The sequence below is a fragment of the Bos indicus x Bos taurus genome, chromosome 13, assembly GCF_003369695.1.
Source record: "Bos indicus x Bos taurus breed Angus x Brahman F1 hybrid chromosome 13, Bos_hybrid_MaternalHap_v2.0, whole genome shotgun sequence".
NCBI lineage: Eukaryota > Metazoa > Chordata > Mammalia > Artiodactyla > Bovidae > Bos > Bos indicus x Bos taurus.
This window is the reverse complement of record NC_040088.1, coordinates 71,517,738-71,542,339: the sequence shown is the minus strand read 5'-3', so window position 1 is coordinate 71,542,339 and position 24,602 is coordinate 71,517,738. Positions and strand designations below refer to the sequence as shown.

General features: G+C 38.2%; 1 protein-coding gene across 1 annotated transcript; it reads right to left on the bottom strand.

Moving 5' to 3' along the window:
* Window positions 1-1,088: 1,088 nt before the first annotated feature.
* SEC61A2 (Sec61 translocon alpha 2 subunit) lies at window positions 1,089-24,363 on the bottom strand. The gene is made up of 12 exons (XM_027560215.1): window positions 24,234-24,363; window positions 22,107-22,174; window positions 20,896-20,961; window positions 17,562-17,640; window positions 14,328-14,459; window positions 14,097-14,206; window positions 10,107-10,260; window positions 8,982-9,142; window positions 8,475-8,672; window positions 4,994-5,185; window positions 4,454-4,530; window positions 1,089-2,194 (listed from the first exon to the last, which is right to left on the bottom strand). Exons 1-12 carry the CDS (start codon window positions 24,238-24,240, stop codon window positions 2,008-2,010), a joined length of 1,431 nt encoding a protein of 476 aa, XP_027416016.1. The 5' UTR covers window positions 24,241-24,363; the 3' UTR covers window positions 1,089-2,007.
* Window positions 24,364-24,602: the final 239 nt, after the last annotated feature.

The window sequence follows — 24,602 nt, the reverse complement described above, 5'->3', positions numbered from 1 at the left end:
AATAGATGTTTATATTGTACATCCTAAACAAGAATGGGAAGAATTGTGGAACCAGTGAATATGTATCATCTCCTCTCTGTTTGTATACTATGAAGATTCAGCCCCAACTAGTTGCTCTAATGGTAGCCTTCCCCCAGTACCTTTAAAAAAAAGTCCTTATTTTTAATCACGGGCATCATGATTCTCCGGAGACTGTAGTCCTTTCCCTTGAGGACTCAAGGCTCTTGTTACTCCTTCAAAATCAGGAGGCGCTGAGGGATACAGAAAATACACAGGCCCAAGCAGAGACCCTGTCTCCAAACAGGCCCACTCTTGCAAGACCACTCCCATGGCACTCATAAAGCTACTCTAAAATGCTGGTGCAGGGGAGAGACTTGTAACCCACCTGTCCTTTGCGTCCTTTCCTTTTCCTAAGGGCACAGTTTAGATGTGATAGCCCTAATGCAGTTTATGTTCTCCGTATCAAAGGCTATGCTTTGGAAATTTGGTCAGTTTGAGAAGTGGCGGTATGTTTTCACTGGCTGGCCCTATGATATCAGTATTTACAAGTTGAAAGTTTAGATTAAAAGCAGTATTTCCACCTTCCCTGGGGATAAACAACTGTAACACTGGGTCTTATTTCCATGGTTACAGTGGTCCAAGGCCCCCAGGAGATGCTTTCCAATCGACATACCTACTGTTCTATCTGCCTGTATTTTCTCTGCCTCCTTGCTCCTGAAATTAGTTGGCTTTGTGATCCTCAGCTAAAGGAGATAAACTTCCTGAACTTACTAAGAAAGTCAACCATGACAGAAAACCATACTAATGAGAAAGACATCCTTGAAAAATTAAGTTTGATCTTTTTGGACAATAAAAAAAGCACAATAAATAAAAATGAATTACTTATAAGAAAAACTGCTGCTTCAGATAGAGACTGGGACACTGAGAACATTTTTTCCCTGTTCTTTCCAAATGTCAGTCACAAAACTAAGTGCTATTTTGTTGGTCACTGTCCCTCCATATTTTTAGGATACAACTAATACATTTGCAGTAGATATCTCAGGATGAATTTTGTATGAATACGATGGATCTATATAAGCAATCTTAGAAATCTTTTAATATCAGACTTTATTTTTCCAACACAACTGAAAGTTTTATTAAATAAAATTTTATTGTCTACTGTTTACACTCATGTTGCTGCTGTAAAGTACAACAACATACACAAATTCCTAGCATGAATTACTCGTCGTTCACCCCCCACTGAACTACAGACACTGCTTGAGAATTTGATGTTTGCTTTAGAAATTTAAGAAAAAAAAAATTGGGGCATATTATCTTGAAGAGTATTCTCAAGTGACCTGTTGGAATTCAAAGGCATAGCCAATCCTGCAGAACAGCACTGGCTGTGTTGTCCCTAGGAAGAAAGGGGAGTGGAAAACAAGCAGAGGAACTGAACGTGGTTTCTGGTGACAGATGGACTGAAAGCTTGATTCTGCCCACCTGGACGGAGTGGCTGCTTTGCGGAGGAATAAATAAAATGGGGGAGGGTGGGAACGTGGATACTATGAGTTAAAAAAGTATAAAAAGTAATTATATCTAAAATATAGATTAGATATAAATGCTCCAGAACTCATTAAATAAGCTCAAAAATACTGGAAAGTGGCAATTTGAACTACATTTATTTTTAAACAAGTGGGGGGAAACTGAGTATTTTGAATGTCATGTGCAAAACTGATCCACGTCACCATCTCACCGTCATGACTGAACATGGCAAGGCGGGTACACTGGTTTCCAGCATCACAGGCAACACTGCATGTATGTATTTTAATGAGTAATGTAAACTTCAGTGTTAAGGCAGCTGGTACTAACGCTGCACACAGGCTTAGCTCCGTGCCCACCTCAGGAATGGGATGGTCAGCACTTGAAAACAAACTGAGAGAGAAGGAAAGGGGAGCCAGCATTATCTGACAAAAACAATGCATCCAAATATTTTTCCTTTCACACACACAAAAAGAAATATTGGAACACTTAGAAAAACAAAGCACCCATCCCACCAACTTCAGCCTGTTCCTTAACAAATATTTCAAAATACTGATAAATAATAGTGACTGCAAGCAGAATTCCAGTGCCAGAGCCGATGGCCCCGAGGAAGTCGGCCAACACTGACAGGGCGCCGATGCATAAGCCCCCAAATGCAGCTGCTGTGGGGATGTACCTGGAAGACAAAAACCCTGAGTCAGGCGGAGCAGCGGAAGGGTGAGCAACTAAAGGGAGCTGTCCGCAGTACTGACGGCTGTCTGGGGCCACCCAGTTAACATGCTGATGAAAACTGATGAAGGGCATGATCGGGCTCCCTTATTTCAAGAAACCAGTTAACAGCCAAGAAAGGCAATACATGATTTTCATGCCAGAAGAGGAGAATCCTCAACTGTCACTTCAGTATTGGAATATTTAATATTGTTTGTAAGTGAGTAACCTTTTACCTCCCTCTTTTAGATAAACAGTGAATTTCAAAATGTTTTCCTAAGTAGCAAATTTATGTGATAAGATTTGGATGATCTTAATTCAACCCTGGCAACATGTTGGAATCACCTGGAGAACTGTTAAAAATAATGGGACTGTGGGACTTCCCCAGAGGTCCAACAATTAGACTTCTGTCTTCCAATGCAGGGACATGGGTTCCATCCCTGGTGGGGATATTAAGGTCCCACAAGCCTCAGAGTGCAGCCAAAAATTTAAAAAGCAATCAATTGTATTTAAGATACTCCAGACAGGAAAAAAAAAAAAAAGGACGGGGGATGGGGAAGATGGTAGAGGAAACAAGAACCGGAGAATGGTAACAACTAAAGCTGGGTGCAGCTGGGACCCAGAGGTTCACTTTACCATTCTCTATAATCCAGTCCATGCTCTAAATAAATAAAATACCAATGCCTTTTCAACAACCGCTTCTGGAACATGTGGGTATCTACATGGAAAAGGAGGAATCTGGACCCCTTTCTCACACCAAACACAAAAATTGGCTCAGAGTGGTCACAGATATCAACATAAGAGGATAAAGTTTTGTGACCTTGGTTTCTTAGCTAAAACACCAATAGCAGCACAAAGCAGAAATAGAAAAACTGAACTTGATCAAAATTAAAAACTTGTGCATCAGAGGATGCCATCAAGAAAGTGGGAAGACAACCCATAGAATGGGACAAAATATTTGCAAATCATATACCTGACAAGACACATCCAAAATAAATTTTTTTAATCTTACAAACCCAGAAACAAAAGATAACCCAATTACAATTTTTAAATATGCAAAAAGATGGAAGAGACATTTCTCCAAAGAACATACTCAAATGGCTAATTAACACATGAAAAGATGCTGAGTATCATTACTCATCAGGGAGAAGCAAATCAAAACCAAATGAAAAAGGAACACACCTATGAGATAATACTCATACCCACTAGGTGGCTAACATCAAAACAAGAACTAGTGCTGGTGAGGACATGCTCGGAGGTGGCGGGGGGTGGGATGCAGAATGGGGCAGCCGCTCTGAAAGAGTCTGGCAGTATCTCAACATGTTCAACACACTGTTGCTACATGACCCAACAATTCCACTCAGCAAAATGAAAACACACATCCACACAAAACCTGTACAAGTATGTTCACAACAGCATTATTCATGACAGCCAAAAAGTGGAAACAATCTGGATAAACTGAACACAGTTATAGCTATACAAGGGAATATTATTCACAAAGGATGAACCCTGAAAATATTACACTAAGTGAAAGAAGATATTCACAAAGGATTACATATAACTTCATTTATATGAAATGTGCAGAACAGGCAAATCTATAGAAAATAAAAAGCCTGAGGCTGGGAGTTGGGAGGGCTGGGCAGAAATAGGGAATAACTAAATGGGTACAAGGTTTCTTTCTGGGTGATGGAAATGTTTCTAAAATTGTAATCATTACACACTCAAAGTATACTAAAAACAACCCACTAAACCATATACTTCAAATGACTACATTACAGGATATTGGAATTGTATCTCAAACAAGTTATCAAAAAATAAAAAACTGTTGCCTGGAACCCACTGCAGACAAAGTAAATCACAACTTGTACAGGTGGGATAGCAATAATCTTTAACAGCTCCCAGGTGATTTTTAGTGCAGCCAATCAACAATGGGAACCTCTGACCTACAGCATTTAACAAAGGGTGAGTAGTGAAAGGAACACAATTTCAATTAAAACAATAATTCAGGTGTCTATTTTGATGTGGAAAATAATTCAATGTTGCGTTAAATTTTTATTCTTTTGTGGTAAGCAGAGGAAAAATGCTTCAAATGTGAACTTAAAAATTGTAATATCTGGCAGCAAATGAAAGCTAGATCAAAAAGCCAAGTACATGTGTACTGTATGTAATACCCTCTCCCCTGCTCCCCTCCTCCTACCAAACACTGGTTTGAACACAGGTTCCTTACCTATTAAGCTCATGAACCATGGAGGTATCTCTGTGGCCCCTCATTACCATTTGTTGTTCTTTAAGCTGTTTAGCTACCTGCGAAGAGAAAAACAATTTTTAAAATCAAACTCTATTTTACTACCAGGTTCTATGAGACGTGATTTCCATATATAACAAGTAAAGTATAAGAAGGCTGAAGTAGGCACTGTCGTAACACCATTCCCTGGCTACGATGCTGCACAAGCACGTTACGTGTACCTTAAGCTGAGGTTTCCCAACCTATTTTTTCTCACCTCCATAAAGGGAACTAAGGAATAAGACTTTGTTGGGCTTTGGAAGTTCACAAACCATTGTAAAAATCTAAGAATTTTTCACTTTCCAGGAACTAGTTTTTTTTTTTTTTTTTTTTCAGGAACTAGTTTTTAACTCCTTAGGGGTGACATTACCTCATGAAGAATGTATGAATTAAGAGTTTAAATTACAAAAGTAAATGTATCAACTATCATTTGATACCTAAAAATTATGAATTTTTTCATTTTCAAATAAACCAAATACTTACATCTTTTGCTGAGGAACCAGACACCTCTATCCACGTCTTAGAAAAGAATGCACATGATCCCAACATGAAGATGATATAAACCACCACGTGGACAGGATCCTCAAATATGGCGCCCATGGACTCAGGAGGAGAAAGGTAGTAACAAAGGCCCCCCACTGGGTAAGAGCGAGCGGGTCCTCCCCCACTGACATCCTACAGAACAAGAATAAAAAGCATCAACGGTCACATTTCTGTGACTTTTCAAACTCCTCAGAAAGTATGACAATGTCTTAAGCTCAAAGCACCTACAATTTATGATTCTATGTAACTTAAGGATTTACTTTTGTATCTAAAATACCTTCACTCTTACAAAATTCAGTTCAGTCGCTCAGTCGTGTCTGACTCTTTGCGACCCCATGAATCACAGCACACCAGGCCTCCCTGTCCATCACCAACTCCCGGAGTTCACCCAGACTCACGTCCATCGAGTCAGTGATGCCATCCAGCCATCTCATTCTCTGTCGTCCCCTTCTCCTCCTGCCCCCAATCCCTCCCACATCCGGGTCTTTTCCAATGAGTCAACTCTTCGCATGAGGTGACCAAAGTACTGGAGTTTCAGCTTTAGCATCATTCCTTCCAAAGAAATCCCAGGGCTGATCTCCTTCAGAATGGACTGGTTGGATCTCCTTGCAGTCCAAGGGACTCTCAAGAGTCTTCTCCAACACCACAGTTCAAAAGCATCAATTCTTCGGCACTCAGCCTTCTTCACGGTCCAACTCTGACATCCATACATGACCACAGGAAAAACCATAGCCTTGACTAGACGGACCTTTGTTGGCAAAGTAATGTCTCTGCTTTTCAATATGCTATCGAGGTTGGTCATAACTTTCCTTCCAAGGAGTAAACGTCTTTTAATTTCATGGCTACAGTCACCATCTGCAGTGATTTTGGAGGCCAAAAAAATAAAGTCTGTTTCCACTGTTTTCCCATCTTTTTGCCGTGAAGTGATGGGACCAGACGCCATGATCTTCGTTTTCTGAATGTTGAGCTTTAAGCCAACTTTTTCACTCTCCACTTTCACTTTCATCAAGAGGCTTTTTAGTTCCTCTTCACTTTCTGCCATAAGGGTGGTGTCATCTGCATATCTGAAGTTATTGATATTTCTCCCAGCAATCTTGATTCCAGCTTGTGCTTCTTCCAGCCCAGCGTTTCCCATGATGTACTCTGCATATAAGTTAAATAAGCAGGGTGACAATATACAGCCTTGACGTACTCCTTTTCCTATTTGGAACCAGTCTGTTGTTTCATGTCCAGTTCTAACTGTTGCTTCCTGACCTGCATACAGATTTCTCAAGAAGCAGATCAGGTGGTCTGGTATTCCCATCTCTTTCAGAATTTTCCACAGTTTATTGCGATCCACACAGTCAAAGGCTTTGGCATAGTGTCTATTACATAAAAAACATTGCGAATATACTAACAAAAGAGCAATTTTTTAAAAAACATTGTAATACAACTATGAGAAGACTTCCTTCTCTTCCTGAAGACAGGAATATGGTTACATTTACATCAATCTCTGATAACATTTAGAATATGAAATTTTCTGAATTATGTACGAGTACACACACATTTCTTCACTTCACCATGAAGAATGGAATCAAATGAAATATTAACACAAGACTAAAACATTGCTGCCTAAACTCTGATATTATAAAGAAGTCTTTTAATAAATATCTGTAATTGAATTTTGTTATCTACACATTTATGAATTCTTACAGTCAAAGAAATGGGATTAACATATATTTGTTTATATTAAATTAAAGTTCTGGGCATACAGGGTGGGCAAGCAATTTTTGGATGCAATGATTAAAATGTCTTGTTCCTGAAATTACAATTTCCAAATGACTCCTTTACTGTGCCCCTAGAATCACTAATTCCAAATCAAATGGCCTGTATAGACAAATTAAACTTCCCAATCATCTCTTTAAAGAAAATCTCACTGAGATCACAACACAATCTATACAACTGAGTAGTTGTATAGATTTATTACTGTGAAATTATCACAGTAGTAACTACTGCCAAAGTTTATCCTAGGTGGCGCTAGTGGTAAAGAACCCTCCTGCAATGCAGGAGACATAATGAGACATGCGTTCAGCCCCTGGTCGGGAAGATCTGGAGAAGGGCCTGGCAACCCACTCCAGGATTCTTGCCTGAAGAATCCCATGGACAGAGGAGCCAGGCAGGCTACAGTCCATAGGTCGCAGAGTCAGACATGACTGAAGTTACTTAGTACGCACATCAACTCTTAAGGGGAGGGACAGCCCTTTCCCCCACCACAGATAATCCAATTTCTGTAAAATGAGTGAAAAAGGAGTCTAGTTGACCCTTGAACAGTTGCAGGGGTTGTGGCACTGACCCTCCACGCAGGCAAAATCCATGTATAAGTTATGGTTACTCTTCTGTGTACATGGCTCCTCTGCATCGCAGGATTCGGCCTGCTGCAGGCGGTGCAGTACTGAAGCATTTATTACTGAAAAAAATCTGAGTCTAAGTGGACACTTGAAGCCCAAACTGTTTAAGGGTCAACTGTATTATGGGTAAAGGCAATCCTATTTCTTTCAACTGGCAGTCAAGTTACAGTCTCATCCTATTAAATTTTATATTTAAAAAAATGGCTTTCAGCAAAAGCAGAAAGTTGTGTCACTACAACTTATAATGCAAAAGTAGCACATTAAGACAAATGCACAGAATAAGCACCATACTTCAGGAATGACTAAAAAAAAATAATTCTTCAGGGGAATACAAATTCTAGAATTACATACTCTGAAAACAATAAAGGATCTTACTCTTCTCTAATTCTATAGTTTTAAGAGGGAAAAATACTCCTTGGTCAGTTGAAAATTTTAACTAGTCAAAATTCAATCTACAATAACTCACATCTTGATCACGATGTGGCTGGAGTGCTTCAGAAGGAGCTATGATGAAGAGGAAGGCAGAATTTACTGGATTCCATTTCTAGCAACTCTGTTCTTTCTTCACTAGTAATTACATACCTTTCTCCAGCTAATCACAGACTAGTTTACTGCCATTCGGACTACGAAAAACCGCAGGGGAGGCAGGAAAGGACGATTTTAGACTCCCATATAATCAGCAAATTGTTTCTTTGAAAAAAACATTATTTGAGACAGGAGTGGAGTAAGATTACAAAACAGGGAATCATTTTCATAAGAGCAACTGTAATCTTAACCTAAAAGGTCACTTAAATGAGATGTGAAAATGCTTCTTAGATGTAAAATAATACAAAGTACTTGGCCAGTCTTAGTTTCACAATGCTTACAAGCTTACAAGTTCCAAATAAATGATAAACTGTGCTATAGATAAGTGAACCTGAAAATGTTACAGCAAGTGCTTCAATTATGGCTCACCTCTTCCAGGTAAAAATATACGCACGAAATGCAAATTACAATAAATCTGAATACTTAAGAATAAATAATGAAATACTCACGGCCCACTGTCCTAGTAAATTTACTAGAAAGTTGCCGCTGAATCGAACCGAGAGCATCTGGGAAATCACGTACAGGTTGGACACCAGGGCGGACTGCAGGATGATAGGGATGTTGGACGTGTAGAAGAGCTTGATGGGGTAGCTGCTGTACTGCCCACGGTACCGGGCTGACTTGATGGGCAGGTCCACACGGAATCCCTGAAAAAGGAAGCTCAGGAGTGAGTCAGGGACTGCACACAGCACGAATCTGGACAGTCACAGAAGGAAATCTGCAAAGACAGTGCTAGCAAACTCCCTTCCACACAGACACACAGAAATAGAAATCCTTCTCTACTTCATAACCATGGATACTTTGCAGCTCAGCGTCTACTGAACAATGGAACTTTTGCCTAACTAGATTCTGAAATGCTGACTTGTTAGCTACTAATATTCAAATGGCATACTCCTCCTTTAAGAGCAGAATAAAAATCCACACCCCACTTACTTCAACAAAGATGGTATACATACCTGAAAATATATAACAACAGCGAACACAAAAACTGTGGCAATGAGGTTCATGAGATTGGGCAAATTCTGACGATAGAAAGCCTCCCTCAGGGCTCGGACTTTGTCTGTCCTGGTGGCCAGTAAATGAAAGAGAGCTATGACTGCGCCCTCAAACTCCGTACCTGATGAATCAAGATAGAAATCAGCTGCAGCCTCATCACCCAAAGTTGTCCCAAAGTCAACAAGCAACCCTAAAGCTCCAGTACAGGGCAGAAAACAGCAGTCAAAATAATTCAACTAAGTTTTCTTTATGATACAGCCATGTGTGGAGCTTCTAAAAAATACTGACATCCCTGAGGCAAATGTACCTTTTGTTAGCGTAAATTTGAAGTTTTCTCAAGAGACTATTCTTGATGAAAACAGTCAAAGAAGAATAAACCAAAGCAAATATTTAGTTCATAATGGTTGGCCTCGCCTTTACTTTGGGGGAGGGGGATGGAGATGGGGAAAAGCAGCAGCGAAGCAGCAAACAGATGTCAGAACGAAAAGATCAACATTCCCCTACCAGGCTGGCCTTCAAGCTCACTTTACCAAGTACATTAATAAGCCATCACTGCTATTGCTTGTCTTAAGGCTGGGGTCAGGTCAGACGTCAATCATTACAAATCTCGGATGGCATTTCAGAGAAGTGGAGGTGGGTAAGGTGAAAGTCAAGTGTTTCAAAATGTAGGTGCTATTACAAAGCCAAGGAGAAGAGCAGCAAAAGCACTCGTGCTCTCTGATGCCACAATAAATGACACTTCTTTCTCCATCTGAAAAGTCTTAATCCACTACCTTTGCATCTGCTGCAAGTGCTGAAATCAGTCAAAATTAATGACTTCTGGAGCAATGGCTTAGACAATTAAGATTTTTTAAGTGTTTGCAATCACTGAATTTTTAAATGAGCAGAGGCTAAAATTTCGATATTCCTTCTGGAGTAATACTTCATACTCCACCAATCTCCGCTTATTCGCTTTGGAACAACTGCCATCCACTGCTGCCCGGGACAGCAAAGCAGGGCGTCTGAGGTCCACCTGCTCCCCCACCTCGTGCTCCTCTCGCACACATCCAGCCAAACCCATGCAGTTGTGTCCCTGTGCATTGTACCTCGGCCAGTGTTAATGGTAGTGGGACTAAAGGCCTTCCAGACAATGGTTTCACAGATGTTGGTGGCAATAAAGAGGGAAATCCCAGACCCCAAGCCGTAACCCTTCTGTAGCAGCTCATCTAACAGCAGCACAATCAAACCAGCAACAAACAACTGTGGGGAAAGAAATGCAAGTAAGCAGAAGCAAGAATAAATTCAGAAAGGGGCAGTGAACACCACAGACTACTTTCAAAGTACAGGCATTTTCAACATTAAAACCTAGCTATTGCAGTATCACTATTATGATTCTCTGCATCTTTCAACCCTCACTGGAAGCCAGTTCTGCAAATCAGAGGATTGGAAATGTTGTCACATTTTAAAGCTGACATTTTGACTTTTAAAGTATATTTATATTTCTCTACAATGTTTAAATAAAGCCTACTGAGAAGTACCCTAAAACAAAAATGTTTACAGTTGTAGTATTTATGACAGCAAGAAACTGAGAGCATTCCAAATAGCTTCAAGGAAGAGAAAAACCAAATGAAACATGTTACGATAACAAGATGCAATATTACAGGCCATTAAAGGAAGAGCATGTGAACTATGCTGATATACTTTTTAAGTATTATATATTTTATATGTGTATTATACATAATATAAAATATACACAGAAGGAGTTGAAAAGTAGACCATGAATATGTCCACAGATTATAACAATGTAACAATGCATACATACAATGACAAAATGTAAACCTGAGACAATTAAGGGTTCACCAGGTTCTTAAGCTTATAATTTTTTTAAAAAATGAAAGCATACTAACTTTAACTTATGTGAAATTGAAAATTCTTAATTTTCCTCTTGGAGAAGACATTTCAGTAAAAGTATGTACCAATCAGAAATAATCCATAGCTTTACAAGTGACCTCTGTGGTCAAACGACTCCCTCCCAGTACACCGCTGGAAGTATGCTTACCTTACATTTTCTCTGTTTTCTCTTTTTCTGAGTTGTCATTTCAATGGCTGTACAGAGCCTAATTTGTCTACTTATAGTCTTTCAGTTTGAATTTCAATGGACTGTAAAAAAGGTAAAATTCTCAAAACTTCTAAGAGAGCTCACAAATTCTTTACTGTTTGAAAACCAAGTTTACCAGTCTGACCAGATTAAAGACAAGCTAGCACTTAACTACTGAGATGCTATTTTGACCATGATTATGTAACAGGTACATACTCCTCATCAGAAATACAGAAGCCCACACCGCATGGAGCATGACAGTGGTCCACAAACCACTGGCCAACCAGAAAGTGCTATCATGGATTTCTGATTAAATGACCTGCCTAAGGTCACACAAGCAGCTCTGAAACAGCAGCAATTCTTCAAAACCCTGTTCACATCCACGCCCATCAGACAGGAGGGTGATCTGTGTATATCCAGTAAAAACAAACTCATGCTTCTCTAACTGGACAAAGGAATTACAGGGAAATAAATGAGAAATGGTTTCTGTAACTGAAAGATTAAGATAAATGATGATTAAAATTAAAAAAAGCATGCATGCCTATGAGAAGGGAATGAGAAATCAGGAATTGAAAGCATCTCATTGATTAGAACAGTGATAAAAACCTGAATACTAACTGCATGCTTTTCTAGAGTGTTCAGTACATATGAACCTCTAAAGTATGTATAAAAATAACACTAACATCTCAGCCTTGCTCATGCGTGCATGTGTGCACACACACACAACTCAGTTTGGACCAAATAATACTTACCTCTACCCTGTCCCATGCACACTGATACTGTCTATTCTTTTTGAAAACTGTAATCAAGACCCCCTATTTAGATCCCAAAACTCAATAGTGGAAAAACACTGACCATGTGAACGAAACAAGAATAATTAAGGTGAGAAATACCTTACATAACAGCATGCAAACAGTTTTCAAAATCTCTAGGTGAAAACACACTGATCCAATCATATCTCTTCAGTGAATCCACACATTTTCAATGTTAGCAATGCCTTAAAAAGAGGCAATGGGTCACTACCCATATGTATCATCAAACACGAAAAATTTCTCTAAACATTAACACTAGAAGAATTAACCACAGGACAAATATTTGTGCACCTGAATTTATGTAAACAACTTAGTATTTACCCACTTTATTTGCTTTTTTCCAGAAATTTAACTCCTCCTTGATTTCTGGTACTGAAAAATTAAAATAGCTTAACTCCATTTTCTCTATCAATTCAAATTCATAACTGACTATTCAAGAAGTCAATACTTTACCCTAGAAGTGGTCAGCTGAAATTCCTAAGAATATAAATATGCCCTTACTAAAACACTAGAAAAGTTTTACTGATGTATAATGTTCTAAGAGCTAGATAGATGCCAATTCCGAGTGTCTTTTAAAGAGCAGGGTTATTCTAACTATGATCATAAAGCGAATGCTATCATAGAAACAAAATAAGGCAAGAACTGGTGTATCAGCATCCTTACACTGAAGTACTGAAAGATACTAAAACCAGTTTCCAGAGGACCTCTCTCCCCATCTACTGTAACACTTCTTCCTCTAATTCCCAGGGGTTTTAAGTTTGCCACTCAAGGTGTTTTTTAAATGAAGAAATAATGACAAAGCTATCCTTTAAAGAAATGTACCTTGTTCCAAATGGGAACTCACTAGGGGCTCAGAAAACTACCTTACAGTCCATTAAAAATGCCTCCCCTGAAAAAGACAAAATATTTCCACTTCATTTAGAAAAGCCCTATGATATGTGTTAATGAATAACATATAAATACCGCAACAATCCCTTTCTGCTTGGTCTAATTCATACTCACTATCCAATCTTCTTACTATGATTTGCTTCCCATGTAAGGTTTCCTATTAAAAAAGATGGTTAACCATGCCAATTGAAAATGCTAACATTTCTCAATACATATATACATATATGTATACACACACTAGTAAAAGAGTGTTTTAAACTATTTTTCTGTTCTTAATCTTTTGACCACTAAAAAAATGTTTTCCTAAATTAATCCTAATTTCATAGAGTGAACAAGAGGCATTTCCTAGATAACTAGGACCCTAGATGTTCAGTGTTTAACTTACACAAGCTTCTTTTCAAAATATAGTAAATACTATTAGATAACTTAAATACAATGCATTCCTGGGTAACTTCTCCAAAGGATTTTTAAGGACTGCATTAGAAAAATGGAGTCCTCAAATATCCTTCAAACTTTACACATTTTAAGATTCTTAGTGGAGGAAAAATGATGCTGGCCTTTAAAAATTCTATTCCAACATATCCATTTAAAAAACCCACAGGATATATACATGTGTGCTTATATGGTATTTCACTGATTACAAGATACTATTATTTGTAACATTATTATGTGTGCCACTAAGAAAGGAAAAAATACTACAGTTAAACTATGACAATAACCTGTTATAAAGAGTTTTTATTGTCTGCTTATAAAAAAGTTTAGACTTAGATGTTTATCATCTAGCTTGCTCTTTCTGTGCCTGTTTATATATAGTAACTGTTCAATAACAAATCACAGTAGACTGTTGCAAGACATTTTAAAAAGCAATTAAACCCAACAGCATGTTGTATCAACAATGTACGTAACCCAGTGATGTAAGGATGATACAAACAGCTGTGACCAAGCTGACATACACACGCGGGCAGTGACCACCATCACGACGACTGCCTGGCTGACAGCACGGGGAAGAGACCATCAGGTCTAAGAAAACATCCTGATTTCAGAGACATCAAAATGTGCATCTTAGAATCAGTGAAATACAGCTGATAGAGCCGTAATTCTTTTATTACACGTCTACACTTTATTACAATAAATTTTAATTTTTTACATCAATACAACTTATATGTTATTTCAATAATCAAAATATAATTAAGTAAAATAATTCAAAAGTAAGAAAATGACTATATTAGTCATCTAAAGAATTGTTACCAAAAAAAAACTGTTTTTGTTATCTCTGTATGAAAAACTGGATTTCTTACCTGAATGATGATAAGAAGACAGATTCCAGCACCCATTTCAGCAGGATCCCCATACATGCCCGTCATGACATACACAATGGCTTGCCCAATGGTAATGATCATACCAAATACTGACGAAAACGGGGGAAAGGAGGACATACTTAGAACCAAAGGTAAAGAAAGACTAGAAAAACACCTTTACCACAAAATTCTCAAATTTGGGAAAGACTCTTTAGTTGTACTGATACTCACATTTCTGGGCTCCATTGAACAAGGCTCTGTCTTTGGGTGTATCTCCAACTTCAATGATTTTGGCTCCAGCTAACAACTGCATGATCAAACCAGATGTTACAATTGGGGAGATACCCAATTCCATTAAAGTTCCTGTAAAGGAAGGGGAAAGAAGTAAATAATCTTTACTATACCCAACGGATACAACCAAGCAACTAAGCACGCATAGCACATACCCAATAGAGATTAGTGAGAATTTGTGTTAATGAGATTGTTAATGATTTATTAACACAATCTCACAACACATTGACTCAAAATTACTATAAATACCACAAAAATGTAAATTTCTGTAAATTCTAAACTTAAATTGTGAAACCATTTGAAAGAAATAGTCCAAGATTTATGTCCAAAATCACTGTTCTTAAAATTTACACTAAACATTTTAATGCAGAATTTTAAAATTATATACTGTCCAAAAATTAAATACCAAGCTAGTAAGAAATGATACTGAAGAATAGTTGTGTCTCTCTCAATTCAAAATCTAAAATTATATAAAAAGTCATCAAAATCAATGTTGTAGAATATTTAATGGCATAAAAATGTTAATGACATACTGGATAGGAAAAAGTACTCAAAAATAGTATGTAGAGTTTGATTGACTATTTAAATGGAAAATCATCTCCTGTTATTTTAGTTTGGCTATCATGATGCTTGTACTATTAATGAACTTATCTACAAAACAGAGTCACAGACATAGAGAACAGACCTGTGGTTGCCAAGGGGGAGAGGGGTGGGAGGGATCGACTGGGAGGTTGGATTAGCAGATAAAATCTACTATATAGAAAAGATAAAACGCCAAGGTCCTTCTGTGCTCCAGTCCTCCTGTATAGCACAAGGAACTATACTCAGTGTCCTATTATAAACCATCATGGAAAGAAATATATAAAAAAAAGTATGTAAATGTATAAGTGAATCACTTTGTTGTACAGCAGAAATTAACACATTGTAAATCAACTATTTTTGAATAAAATAAATTTTTTAAAAAGATGTTTTTATTGTTATTTTTACTCAGTGGGTTTATGGATAATTTTTTTCTTTTTTTTTTTTTTTTTGCCTCTATTTTCTAAAATTTTTCATTGTAGAAAATAAGCATTACACTTTTAGCAAAAAAAAAAGAAAGAAAGAAAGAAAACCAAATACACCAAGCATGTAAGATAATATGCAAAACTAACAATTCCATATAGCCAAGACCACGTTTCCATTGGTCGTTCTGTCACATCACAACCTTAATTCCTGACTTTTATAAATGCTGAAAAGGTGCCTTTAATATGAGAAAGATTTCATCTTAAATGGACTTCATGTGTTTTTCAAATACTTCTTTAATGGTAAAGAGATAAAAACATGTCATTGTTAAAACTAGTAGGCAGGTGGGTAGATGTCTTTTTACATCAAATCACCAAAATTTAAACTGCAAATAAATCTAGTCCAAAAATTAGTCCAATCAAACTTAATGAACATTTCATTTAGGAAATATGGCACTTCAACTCAGTAGGGAAAAGAAGAATAAATGGACCTTGGCAAATGACTAGACATGTATAGAAAATTAAGCCTAGATTCCCTATCTCATGACTTCCAACAAAATAAAGGCCAGATATTTAGAAATTTTAACCATAAAAGATAAAAAGCACAAGTACTTGGAGTGAATATGTTCATAGTCTTGGAAGAGAAAAAGCCTTTCAAAACATGACAAAATACCTAAAAACCACAAGGAAAAAGATGGACGATATGATTAGATACAACTGTGAAACCTCCATGTGGCCAAAGACAGGATAATAGTTAAAAGAAAAATATTCAGACGCAAGTAACAAAGAGCTCAAATCTTTAAGAGGCAAAGAACTCTCACAAATGGATTTTAAAATAAACAAATAACAACAGCGAAATAAGTCAACCAGAGAAACAAATACCATATGGTATCACTTACATGTGCAATTTAAAAAATGCAACAAACTAGTGAATATAATAACAAAATAAGCAGTCTCACTGCAAAATCACTGCAGATGGTGACTGCAGTCATGAAATTAAAAGACACTTGCTCCTTGGAAGAAAAGTTATGACCAACCTAGACAGCATATTAAAAAGCAGAGACATTACTTTGCCAACAAAGGTCCATCTGGTCAAAGCTATGGTTTTTTCAGTAGTCATGGATGGATGTGAGAGTTGGACTATAAAGAAAGCTGAGCGCAGAAGAATTGATGCTTTTGAACTGTGGTGTTGGAGAAGACTCTTGAGAGTCTCCTGGACTGCAGGGAGATCCAACCAGTCCTTCCTAAAGGAAATCAGTCCTGAATATTCATTGGAACGACATATGCTGAAACTGAAACTCCAATACTTTGGCCACCTGATGGGAAGAACTGACTCATTTAAAAAGACCTGATGCTGGAAAGATTGAAGGCAGGAGGAGAAGGGGACGACAGAGGATGAGATGGTTGGATGGCATCATCGACTCAATGGACATGAGTTTTAGTAAACTCCGGGAGTTGGTTATGGACAGGGAGGCCTGGCGTGCTGCAGTCCATGGGGGTGCAAAGAGTCGGGCACAACTGAGCGACTGAACTGAACTGAAGCAGTCTCACAGATACGGAGAACAAACTAGAGGGTAGGGCTGGGGGGTGGGAGCACAATATAGGGGTTGAGGAGTGGGAGGTTAAAAACTACAGGGTGTAAGACAGGCTCAAGGACGTATTGTACAACACAAAGAATATAGCTATCCCTTCCAAAAAAAAAAAAGAAAAAGAAAAAAGAGATAAATGGCACAGCCACTCCCAGTAATGTTCTTTTCTCAGGAAAATACCAACATAGGAGGAAATCCCAGCACCCAAATCTATACTAAGTAACCCTGAAACTCTAAACAAGGCTGGCTGGGTCAGATGTAAATTGTGGTAACCTGGAATTATGAACTGAGAACTGAAGAACCCAGAAGCTGCTGAAGCTAAATCAAAGACAAGGTTCCCAGCTAGCCCCTGATGCTGAGGTCTGAAGACTGTCTGATTCTCTCTCCCCAAGGCTAAGCTATTCTACCTCCTCTTTGGATTTCAAAAATAACTAGTATCCTTCCAATAAATTTCAGTTTTATGTTTAAACCACTCAGTCATTTCCTATGATTTATAACAAGTCCACTCACAGAAGAAATACAAATATTCAATAAAAATATAAGACGATGCACTAGTATGGAGGCAAAAGAAAAGCAGCACACACCTCTGTTGGATGCAAGAATAACTCTCATCCAGTAGAAAGGATCTGCAGAATCTGATGACATGATTCCAAACAGTGGTATCTGTAAGATTACATAAAATAGTTCATGAAAAATGTATTATACAAACTAAGTTTGAACTTAATAATGCATTCACTCAATATGTGCAATACTTAAAAAAACACTACTTCTCAAGTTCTCTAACCAAACAAGAATACTTTAAATGTACAGTTTTTTTAGGGAAAATACAAACAATGGAAATCAGTACTTTTCACCAGTAAATTTTACTGGTGAAATACTCCTTATCAGTATGGAGATGTGCTGCACACAATCTGAATATATGCAACATTACTGAACTGCACACTTAAAATGGTTAAGATGTGGAGAAGGAAATGGCAACCCACTCCAGTACTCTTGCCTGGAAAATCCCATGGACGGAGGAGCCTGGTAGTCTACAATCCATGGGGTCGGACACAACTGAGCGACTAGACTTTCAAACTTTTCAAACTCTCAGGTACTGATTAAATGCTTTACATAAAAAGCAAAATAAAATAAAATAAAATGGTTAAGATGATAAATTTCATGTTTTTTGCAATTAAAGAAAATGTTCTTTATCCTTAAAGTATAGGATATAACTACCAAGTCACAGAATAATTTTGCAAAGCTATGGGTACAAATGACAGCCAAAGCCATGCTCCAAATGTAAGACTGAAGACAGTATACACAGTAGAATGCAGCCATTAAAAATTATACTATGAAAAAAAATCTTTTTAATTATACTATGAAGCTTATATTAGTATCAGGATGTGTTTATGTTGTGGTAATAAGTAGAAAAGAGTGGTTCTCAACCTGGGGCAACTTAGTCCCCCAGGGGATATCTGGGAATTGTCTAGGAAGACAATTTTGGTTGTCCCAACTTGAAGGGGTGCTAATGGCATCTGCTGGGTAGAGGACCCTCACAAGACAACACTAACAAAAGTCTAATGAGAGAGACGAGCCCATTTACGGCAGTTCTCTCAGCTGATCTCACCTCCCTCCATTCTCTCAAGCTAAAAAATACTATGGAGAACGACAGACCCCAAACCCTTAAACTGCATCTGGGAAGGGAAAATAAACCTGTTGGAGATTCAGTGGAAAGAGAACCAAGAAATCATCTGTCCTGGGCAGAAATCCCCAAGCATGAGAAAGACAGAAAGGTACAGCTTGGCAACTCTGTAAATCCATTACAAAAAAATAATAATAATAAATAACATAAAATACGTAAATTAAGGGCAAAAAAAGTCACGAGAAATGTGACTCTTCAAGTAATATAACTCAAGTTATGTTTCTTCTTCTTGAGTTTTCTTGGGTTCTAGCTGTAAAGGTGAAAATATTTACTATCTGGCCTTTTACAGAAAAAATGTTTGCAGACCCTTGGGTTAGACGATTCAATAAGTTCAAACCAATAAAAATCATAATCCCAGTAGGCTTTCTTAAAGAAACTGACAAGCTGATTTTAAAATTCAAATGAGTGACTGAAAACTGACAAAATCATTCTGAGAAGAAAGAGCAAAATTGGATGACTTTTACAACCTAATTATAGGATTCAGTCTAAAGCTACAGTAATCAAAACAGTTATGGTTTACCATAATGATGGAATATGATCAATGGAACAGAACTGAGAGTACAAAAACAGATCCATGCTTAAATGGCTAACTGATTTTCAACAACGATGCCAAGGTTAATTCAATGGAGAAAGGATAGCCTTTTCAACTGGCCTGTCCATACAGAAAGAAATGAGCCCTAACCTTACCTCATGCCATACATAAAAATTAACTTGGAACAGACCATAGACCAAAACATAAAAGCTAAAACTATTTAGATGAATACAGGAGAAAATCTTCACAATACATGTATCTGATGAAGGCCTTATATCCAGAAAATATTTTAAAAGGCATACAATTCACTAATGGGACAATAATGCAATTTTTTTTAACAGGAAAAAGATCTGGGGAGAAAACACTTTACAAAAGATGAACAAATACTCAATTAGTATATGAGAAAACTGCTCAATATCATTTGTAAAGGAAGTAAAAGTTAAAATCTTACCGTGGAGAAAAGGGAACCTTCCTATACTTTGATGTAAAATGAAAACAGGAGGTTCCTCAAAAAACTGAAAATAGAGCTAACATATAATCCAGCAATCTTACTTCTGGGTATATATCCAGAAAAGGTAAAAATTCTAATTCAAAAAGATACATTCACCCCAGTGTTCATAGTGGCACAATTTACAATAGTCAAGACATGGGAGCAACCCAAAATGTTTAAGGGCTGGTCAGTAGAAGCAAATACAATGGTTTGGCTTTGGAGGATTTATAATTAAAACATGCTATTTACAACATGATTAAAAGCAAACAAAAAGGAAAAATATCTGCACGATAACTGTCAAAGGTTTAACACTTTTATATATAAAAACTTGTCATAAACCAAGTTTTAAAATCTTAAGAAGAAAATGAATAAAGATCATTAACTGAAATCTAAGGGAAAAAGAGAAAATATGTTCAAACCCACTAGGAAACCAAAGAAATACACAGTAGAAGAATCATTTCACTATCAACTCAGATTGAAATGATGATTCTCCTATGTACAATAGATGAAACGAAGAAGCAATCTAAATGTCCATCAACAGAGGAATGAATAAAAGATGTGGGTTGTATGTATAATGATGATGCTCCTATGTACAATAGTTAAGACACAGAAGCAATCTAAATGTCCATCAACAGAGGAATGAATTAAAGAAGATATGGGCTGTATACACAGAGAGAGAGAGAGAGAGAGAGAGAGAGAGAGAGAGAATGGAATACTACTCAGCTGTTAAAAAGAATGTAGCAACATGGATGGACCTACAGATGATCATACTAAGTGAAGTAAGTCAGACAGGGAAGATAAATACCATACGATATCACTTATATGTGGAATCTAAAATATAACACAAATAAATGTATTTATAAAACAGAAACAAACTCATAGACATAGAGAACAGACTTATGGTTATCAAGGGCTAGGGGAGAGGGATGAAATGTAAGTTTTGGATTAACAGAGGCAAACTAGTATACACAGGGTGGATAAACAAATACTGTATTGCACAGGGAATTATAGTCCATTCAATATCCTATATTCAGTATCTGCTATACATCAGAAACACTGTAAATCAACTATACTTCAATAAATAATTTTCTAAAAAGATAATGCTCAAAATAATTCAGTGTATTTACTATTTGAACTAAAATTAGCTTCTCAAATTATAACCAAGACCTGAGAATAACAGTACAGACATTTATTCAGTGTTTGGTTACATACCTGACAACATACTAAGAAAATGAAGAGAGTTATAGCAGTCCATAGTACCTTCTCTCTAAACTGGATCTGTGCAACAAAATACAAAACTACCAATCAAAACCAAGAAACAGCAAATATAAAAAAAAGGCAAAAACGCATATTAAGGCTTAACCAGCATTCTCCATCATGACATGCTCTTATTATTTACTCTTAAAATACTCTCACCCTAGTGAGTAGCAGCTAAAGCAAACAGCTAAACTTCTCAAGCATCTTTCTTTACTTGGATCTGAGACCTAAGTACTATAGTTTAAATACAGGCAGGCCTTAATACACTGCACCATGTTAGCTGAAACTGAAAAGGATAAAAAGACACACATCCAATATTCACACATTTCAGTTAACACCATACTACACAAAGCCATCACTTATTGTAATAAGTGATATCATATGGTATTTGTCTTCCTGTCTGTAATATTATTTGGTGAGTATTTCATAGACTATGAAAAGCTATAGTTTCTTAGCATACCTTACATGTAATGGGAACAACTGTTTTATAACCTCAAATAAACTTAAAAAAAGAAATATATTTCTGAATATTATAAAACAGTTTAACAAAAAGTTTTACTTATCTCTTTCTGGTCCCTATTCTGGTTAGTTCCATGAGAAATTGAAAGTACAGTAAAAGAGGAACATCTGGGATTAACAATATTTCTAGAATCGAAATGCCTTACTTCCAAAAGTCCACAATGATGGATGGAAGAACAAATGGATGCAGTCTCCATCTTTTGAATGCATGTTTGTGATTTTTTTTCTCTGCACTGAATGAATCAAGAAATGAGAGGTATTCACCTGCCCAGCTGCGATCCATTTATGTGAAACGGTTGGTATGTTGGTATGCGTGAAAACTGACCCATGAGACTGGGTCATTTCTAGTGTGGTGGATCATAATAGGCAGGAGAACACTGTATCTTATCTAACACACAGGCCAAAGAAACATAAGGCTTGGAAATGCTACAATTTAGAGAACAGTTGCTGTGGAAACCATGAGATAAACTATCTAGATTTAAAAGGTCTACACTAGTTTTCTTCACTTTTATGCCTCTTGTGAAGAGAAGGAACAGGCATTTTTCCAGTTACAACCAGAAAAAGGTTGAGGAAAATAAATCAATGTAGCTAGTTTAACAGAGTAAGTCACTTGGCTACCCCCTATATTACAATAATATTATACTTACTTTCCTTTCAGGTTTCTGAATTTCCGGTAGAACTGCACAGAAAGGTTTGATAACTTCTAAAAATTTGACTGTTTAAAAAAAAAAAAGAATAAATGCCCCTATTACAAAGTTTTAAAAAAGATTTTTATTTTTGCAGAATCAAATACAAATGTTCTTTTAATGGCAATCCATCCCATTCCCACCCCCAAAATGAATTAATCATAATGCTCTCCATTTCAAAGTAATTTGCTTCCTCATGCTTGAATCCCACCCCTTTACATATACAGAAAAGGAGTAATTCAGTCAGCATCTCTACATCAAAAGGAGCAAAAGCAGTCAACCAACAAGAACATGCATCATGGAAGGAAACGGGCCATAAGAGGACGCAAGTACAAGAAATGAGCTGAAACTGCAGGACTGACAATCTGGGACTGAAAGATGCTGAAATGCATAAGTGAGAAATATCACACCCCAGCGGTGAAAGTGCCAAGTCCTAACCAGACCACCAGGGAATTGCCTAGACAGGTTTTTAAAAGTACTGTATACAATCTCTACTTCATTTCATTAAGTCACTATTCATTGCTTGGATGCTCTCCCATATAAGAAAACCTCAAAGTACTTGTGTATGTTCAATCCTCAGCCCAGAGAATGATGACTACATTTCAATAGAAAGTACTGTTTTCCCAGACAACTCATAATGTATAAAAGTAAGATAGACCAAACTTCAGGATAGGCACTCTTCTGGCATGGCTATAATTTGAGAAGTCAAGTCCTGCCAAAGAACTGGAGGATGAAGGTGATAATCATTCAGCCTCTGCTAGTGTCTGTAATGTGCAGAAAAACAAAAATCCACAACTAGGTTATTAGTTAAGATCATTCTTCCCTTACACATACAGGATTCTACGTACTAACATCATGAAATTGTTTTAAAACTGACATGAGCAATTACACTTCAGCCAGTTAGCCAAAAGTTGACTAAAACATCTTTTTTGTTGTTGCTCTTGTTGTTGTTGAATTTGTTACTGAAGTATAGTTGATTTGACTATACGATCTTTTTATACAATCTCTCAAAGTGATGGCGGCCACTGATGTTTGACAGAGGAATTCATAAATTCTCATAAGCAGGTTGTTACCCGAGTACCATTTAAGACGACTAGGAAAGCAAATCTGAATATTATCAAAGTGTTCATCTCTACTACAAAACAAATGTCAATCACATCAGGAAACTTCCTAGAATCCCCTTAACCCTTTTCCTTCCCACTTCAACCTAAGCTACCCTCCCAGATTTCTTGGTTTATGGTCATCTGTGTTGGAATATTCATGTTCAAGCAATGCTTTTTTGTCTGCCACCTCACTCTTCCTATGTTGTAGAATTTAACGCTTCATACTGCAAATTCAAGACCAAGGGTCTCCTATTCCTTCTAAGCTTTCCGCAAATGTCCACTAGTTAGCAGGCCAGTGGGTGCACGGCTTGGGTTTGCGGTAATCCGTTCATCTAACAATCACCCCAACAGCTAGGTAAGTATATTTGTGAAGATACGTGGTGTTGAGGGTTTGGGGAAGGGCCCTCGAAAGATTCCCATTATATAAGGCCTTGTCCCTAAGGCGTATACGACCTGACACACGTTGAGTTTTCAGTAAACGCTACAGAATGACTGGAATGAAAAATTTAACGAAAACGCTAGGCCACCAATCGCCTCCTTTCCTCCCCTAAAATACACGCCGTGCATCACTTTTTAAAAAATGAAACAAGGCAGGGAGCTTCATTCATCACAACTAATATTCCAAGGGTGATTTGGGAATAAAAATATGAGTTTCCTAAGCTCTTGAAAAATTAAAAGTGGTCCAGGTGTCTCTTGGTTCCTTAACTCCCCGCCCCCAAAACCAATGGCCTCCCCGCGCCGTCCTCCGCTCCACGCCACCCACTGAGATGCGCAGACCCAGGCCTCCCGGTCCTAGCCCCGCAGCCGGCCCGGGCTAAGCCTCGCACAGCTGGAGGAGCCTCGGCTGAGGCCCCCGGCCCGCGCCCTCCGCAGACGCCCGCGCCTCCCCGGCCCACAGGCTAGGCGACCCCGGGCCTGAGCCGGCCCCCCGCTTGCGGCCCGTCAGGGCCCGCGCCCTCGGGAAGGGCCTACCACCGCTACTCACTGCCCATGGCGGCGGCTGGGGCGGCCCGGCGGGGCCCAGCGGCCTCGGCGCGGCCTTCGCTCGGGTCCCAGGCTCGAGCCTCGGCGCCCGCTCGCGACACGCTCCGGCCAGCCCCGCGCAGGCTCCGCCCCTTCCCACGTGACCCGCGTTGTCACACCCCCCCCCAAGCCCCACCCTCTGACGACAGCCTGGCTTTAGGCCGCCTGCGCAGATGACGTCGGCCTCGTTGTCATGGCCACCGCCGGCGTGGGCGTCCTTCTGCGGAGCACAGGAGGTGCGACCCTCTAAGGGGCCAGGCTGCCCGGTCTTTCCGCTGTGAGCACCTTTCTGAACGCAGGGTCCAGCAAGGGCTGTCTCCTTGACCTCGAC

Bases quoted from the DNA above. Each gene is read 5' to 3' on its own strand.
- SEC61A2 (XM_027560215.1), bottom strand. The intron at 14,460-17,561 runs GTGTGTGCTGCT...CTTCCTTTACAG, and splicing joins TATTCTTGCATCCAACAGAG to GAACTTTAATGGAATTGGGT. The intron at 9,143-10,106 runs GTACAATGCACA...TTGATTCATCAG, and splicing joins TACCATTAACACTGGCCGAG to GTACGGAGTTTGAGGGCGCA.